This window comes from Limulus polyphemus, unplaced genomic scaffold (assembly GCF_000517525.1).
Source record: "Limulus polyphemus unplaced genomic scaffold, Limulus_polyphemus-2.1.2 Scaffold691, whole genome shotgun sequence".
In the NCBI taxonomy this organism is placed as follows: domain Eukaryota; kingdom Metazoa; phylum Arthropoda; class Merostomata; order Xiphosura; family Limulidae; genus Limulus; species Limulus polyphemus.
Window position 1 is genome coordinate 111258 of NW_013666301.1, and position 5921 is coordinate 117178.

Consider the following 5921-nt stretch of genomic DNA (forward strand, 5'->3'; position numbering starts at 1 on the left):
GGTTTAACTACAAATTATCAACAAAGTTTAAACTGCATTCATATTTCCGTGCAATGCAATGTAAAAATGACTTACCACATAATTTTGTCCCACAGTTACTAGCATTGATTAAAAAGAAGGGGGAAAAATAGTGTATAAGCACGATGGCTTTTTAAATATATAAGACAAAGGTATCTCGGAATATACATGGAAAACGAAAGGCTTTTTTCTGCGCATACTTATTCCTTACTCTTGCAGTTTATAATTAGTGTATATTCCAACTTAACTACCTGGCATGGCGTGATAGTTAGGGCTCTTGCAAGTTCGAATAGTGTTACTTTTCAGGCATGGAGACATTATAATGTGATGGTCAATCCATATTTCGTTCGTAAAAAGAAAGTACAGCCCAAGAGCTGACTGTGCATAGTATCGACTAAGTACCTTCATTCTAAACAAATCCATTTTAACTCAAAAACACTTTAAAAAAACGATTTCACACTGAAGTTCAAACCACTTATGGGATACGGTTCCGTTCAATGGATAGATACAGAATTTTAATTAATAGCCTGATGAAAAAAACAAACAAACATGTTTTTTTTATGAATATTTTAGAAGTTGTGGCTTAACAAAGCTACGCAATGGGCTGAGCTTGCAAACTTGAAGCACTAGAACCTTCTAACAATCGTGTAATCCTCTAACTAGCTAAAGGAAGGAACACAAATTTTCACAGACAGATGAAGCTTGATATTTAATGTTGTGATAAATAATTCTGGAAAACTAATTTTGTAGCTGACTTTGATTGTGGCGATTTTAATGTGTAATGGTTTGGTTTGGTTTGAATATCGCGCAAAGTTACTCGAAGGCTATCTGTGCTATACGTTCCTAATTTTGTAGTAAAAGGCTAGAGAGAAAGCAGCTGGTCAACACCACCCACCACAAAATCTTGTGCTATTATTTACAAACGAATAGTGGAATTGACCATCACATATAACGTTCCCACATCTGAAAGGGCGAGCATGTTCGGGGACAGGATTCGAACATCCAAACTGATGCGTAATTGGCAGACAGAGGCATTAGTACCATTAATAACGAATTATACGTATGAAAGGTGTTAAGAATAAAGGGAAAAGAAATGGGGCCCAATGTGGTTAAAACTCATTTTTTTTAAATACTCATTCTCAACTATTTTCCTGTTTGCTTTTATTTTAACATAAAATAAATCTTTCACATTTTTAGACTTTTAATCTTTTTTTATATACTTGTAACTCGTCTTCAGGGCTTGAGTTGTGTAAAATTATCAAGTGAAGTTCACTTTACAGCCCCTATGAAGGGGATATGTCCGTGGGCCGAAAGTCTCTTATTTCGATTATTTGATGACGTCACAATGTATGTTGACACAGAAATGTAACTCAAATGTAGAAGAATGACATGTCGCAAAGTAAGCCTACAATGAAATAGGCCTGTGGCATAAACGACATGAATTGGTAAAACAGTGATAATTCATCTAACATGTACTTGGACATTCTACAACAGAAACGGCACTCCAGTTCGCTCCTCCTCAATTCAAGCCCTGAGTGTTTACGGAAAGTGGACTTTGTTTCATCAAAGGTAAAGGTTAATACTGTTATAGCTATGTATATAGACATGTATGCAATGACTTTGTCAAATGTTTGTACTGTTCAAAATACATATTTGTCTCTTTTGTTGTTATTGTTCACAAATTGTCTGCCAAAGTTAGCATAGACTGAAGAGTGCTATTCACTAAACAGTTGAATTCCTTTAATTGCTCGTTTTACATTGCACAAGACTACAGTAATTTTGTAAAATACTTTCTTTTATGTATATGTTTTAACTCGGATAATAAAAGACTGATAAAAACATGTTGCTGTCTGTCATTTCGTATCAAAATGAAATACTAGCTTATTTGTTTCTACCTGACCCTCCCACACAAACGAAAAAGTAAAGAATTTTATATTATTTCTATTGGTAAAGAATTTAGTTCTTGTTGTACTGCTTTTTGCACTGGGCCAGTTATTGCATCAGCAATAGTCATTTTGAGTGAATTGGTGATCAGATTAACAATAATCTGGAGAACTAAATCCATTGTTCCTAAACCTTGCACGTCTACCCAAAGATGGCGGATATTTGCGATCTTAAATGCTTTAATAACTGGTTTACTACCGGTTTGAAGCTCTTGTCTTACTCGCAGGTATACTGAAATGGAACGAATTGAAAGGGAAGCATGTCCATTAGGACCAATACCCATGAGCTTAGCTGACCAATTGTAATCTCCTGTGAGATTGCTAAAGCCTATATTGACTTCAACAATAACAGCATTATTTTCGTAGGTTATCAATACGTCTCCTGTCCGATGAAGAGTGGACAAGCCACTCAAAATACCATTAAAGATTCGAGCCTCACCATGGAGGAGAAAAAACAGTAACTTTTTTTGAAATACTTCTTTGTGATCAGGAAGACTAAAGGGGTCCATATTGTTTTGCTTTAAGTGCATGGAAACTCGCCTCAACGTGTCATCAAAAATGGTGGTCGACCCAGAATTGATAAAACCCTCTGGAATGTGGTGTAGCTGTGTATTCAGTTCTTCGCGTAGACTCTCCCTTATTTCTTCCAGTATTGATTGTTTCGCTTGATCAAAAATCATCCCACTGAGCTGGTTAAGAAGACTGTTGCTGATGCTTGACCACGCACTTCCTCCAAAAAGATTCTCGAAATGTAGTTGAATATCGGACACTTCGATATCAATATGAACAGAATCCACTTCTAAACTTTGGTTTCCAGCTACAATCTTCAATTTTGCCCGCCCGAAAGCGGCAATGTCTGAAATCTTCATCCAAAATCCTCCACCTCCTCCATCAATGGAGAAAAATGTTACTGACCCATCCAACATATACTCTCCTTCCAACTTCAACGACTGTACAAACATCTCCACGCTTGCTTCCATAGTAGCCAGGTTCATTCGACCCCTCTTCACTACCAACTCTTTCAGTCCATGCAGTTTCATATCCCACAGTTGTCCGTTCACTGTAAAAAACATGGTGTCACTGCTGATATTAAAATTTGGAATCTGAAGTGGATCGTTAATAAATTTTTGTATAATCAGGCTAGGGTTGAACGTACCATCTTCATTTTCCCGAGTCCTACCTAAAAATTCTTGAAGACGGGAACTCAGTACTTCTTCCACTTGCCTCCGGTATCGATTTCGTTCAGATCCATTCGAGACCTCATCTGTTTCAAAAGGAAAACACATTTTTGATCTTTGTATATTTATACTTTGTAAATTTCAGACACTTGGTGGTAGAGTATGACAAATGACTGTGTATATTGTAATTCACATAACAGCATCCAGGATCATAATCCTAGTCCTACGAAATTCTATAATTCACCAACATATTTACAGAAACGGATACACATGGATATAAGACATAATTAAACTGTTCAAAGGCTGCTTTAAAAACAAAACAAACCCAACATCCATGGGAGTCCGCAGAAAATTTTCCAGAAGGTAAAGTAGTGTGAAATTGTGAAGTGAATAAAAAAAAAAAAAAACTTGTAAATTCATATACTTATCCTGAATGAATAAATAAATAGTTATGTTTCCCATTTTCAAGGGGGTGCCCCCCTGAGGACGCCCATGCCAACACCTTTCTAATTTGAAACTCAAAAGTGAGAGGTAATCCTATAGTGCGTTCGTCGAAAAGAAGACACACACGTGTAGTTTGCTGTTATATACACCAAACATCTTCAATTGCCCTCCAGTGGCACAGCGGTATGTTTGTGCTAAAAATCGGGTTTCGATACCCGTGGTGGGCAGAACACAGCTTTGTGCTTAACTTCAAGCAAAACATCTTCAATTCAATGTTTAGGGGCATAAAACCCGTCTTTGTGTATCTTAGTAACAATGCATTTTTAGAACTTAATTTAGTTTAGAAAAAAAGGTTATAAAAGAAAGAAAATATAACAAACAATTTTGAAATAAAGTAATATGACGTTAAGAAACAACATGTCAACGAGAATAGAAACTACAAGCATGTGGGCAAATTTGTGTTTGACACAGTATGCATACAGAGATAGAGGTTTCATTTAATCAACGAAACTCATAAGTAGTGTAACTCTTACTTTCGAAACGTACCCATAAATGATGTATAATTTATTACTTTTGTTTTAAGTTTAAGCAGTTCAAACACTGTGATATGAACACTTTATGCAAACAGAATATCAAACAAATACTTGAAATAAGTTACTAGATATCAAATATACACTTTTCTTCAAGACTTTAGTGTCTATCAACTCTTACCTGAAAACTGTACAGTTTTACATACTTTTCCAAAGCTAAGAACAACGAAGAAAACGCATATATGTCTCATTTTTATATATGGTTTTTACTGGTTTGTAAGATAGATAAGTCGCTTGCGAAATATATTTGAAAATATTTATGGAAGCACGAAACCTTTCCGTCTTTATCGATACAAATTTCAAAACGAACTGACCATCTAATAAGGATGTCCTGCTTGTGCAGTATATATCGGAGATTTGAAAAGGGGAACGTCACAGCGTACTTAACCCTCGAACCCCACTTATTTCTCAGCCAATAAACGCAGTAATATAAATCAACATCAATAAACGTGATCAACATGATCATTTTGACCAGGCTATAAGTGACCCTGTTTTTGTAAAGGAAGCTCATTATCACATCTTTAAAGACACGTCATAAGCACGTTCATTTTTAAACTTGATATTAGCATTCCACTTTCACATACTAAAGCTAACATGACATTTTATCTACGTATAATTATATTTTTTCCAGTATGATTATGAAATGTATCAGTAAAAAATTAAATACATTTTTATTTTATATTTTTAACGTTTCAGGCCTAGATCCGTAAAGCATAATCTTCGTGTGTGATTATGACCTTTGATAAAGGTAAAGTTCATATACTCAACATAATATACATGCTCTTACAATCTTACACTACTTTTATCAATACCTTTACAATACTTTTATCCAGGAGTTTTACTAGTGTACAGTTAATCACAGATTATGCACCTGTAAAAATATTTGTGCAGTTGAAAATTCACCTATATAAGTAAATTTAATGGATAAATATTAAAAACATATTTAAGATTATAAAATTCCATTTCAGATTTGATAAATAAATCTGTTTACTAGAACATTCTTCATTTTTTAGATAATTTGTTACTAGGTCTGTATATATGAAGTATAACAAGGCATCACGTATTAAAAATTATGATGTTAAAATATAATAGTGCAGTTAAAACAAATCATTAGGAAAACCTCTGCTTTTATCATTATTACTTCTGAATTATTGGTCACTAGCTGAAGTTTCCTGTTCAACGCACTGGGAAGACATAGGGGACCCTGGGGTCAAATCCGAACGCTGATCCCCCTACGTCACTCCCCGGCAGCCATTGGTTATCCTTAATGTGTCAACCAGATTTTTGAAAAAAAAGTTATTGACACACATAACCATTAGAAATAATTATAAAAACAAATTTTTACAAAGAATCATCGTGGTTTTTATACGTATTTCTACAATACAAACCAACTTTCTATAAGACAACTCTGTATTCATAAAGTTTCTCAGTTTCCTACAATACAAATTTTTCTTTGTAATTATTGTATTGGCGAAAGATAATGCAAACATGTCGTTGATCTGTAATTTAAGTATCCATTACCAAGAAGAACCAACTTTGATGCTAATCCAGATAATGCAGTCATTATATTCTGCTTATCTGTGATTAACTCGAATAATTCAGCGCCCTCACTACTATCAATTTATAAGAGCTTGAGATGGAAACCATAGAATTGTAGATTTTGCGCTGTTGGATACACAATACTGTTCAGTTTAAGAGTTATTATTTAGTTGAACTGATGATTTAATATTTAATGATTGTTTAGTTGT

The 5921-nt window shown here is 34.5% G+C and overlaps 1 protein-coding gene across 1 annotated transcript; it reads right to left on the reverse strand.

Moving 5' to 3' along the window:
• Positions 1-1741: 1741 nt before the first annotated feature.
• LOC106459993 lies at positions 1742-4529 on the reverse strand. The gene is made up of 2 exons (XM_013919673.2): positions 4295-4529; positions 1742-3225 (listed from the first exon to the last, which is right to left on the reverse strand). Exons 1-2 carry the CDS (start codon positions 4362-4364, stop codon positions 1949-1951), a joined length of 1347 nt encoding a protein of 448 aa, XP_013775127.1. The 5' UTR covers positions 4365-4529; the 3' UTR covers positions 1742-1948.
• Between the last annotated feature and the right edge of the window lie 1392 nt (positions 4530-5921).

Coding starts and splice junctions, on each gene's coding strand:
- LOC106459993 (XM_013919673.2), bottom strand. CDS start 4,364: ATGAGACATATATGCGTTTTCTTCGTTGTTCTTAGCTTTGGAAAAGTA. Junction 3,226..4,294: donor TAAAACTGTACAGTTTTCAG/GTAAGAGTTGAT, acceptor CTTTTGAAACAG/ATGAGGTCTCGAATGGATCT.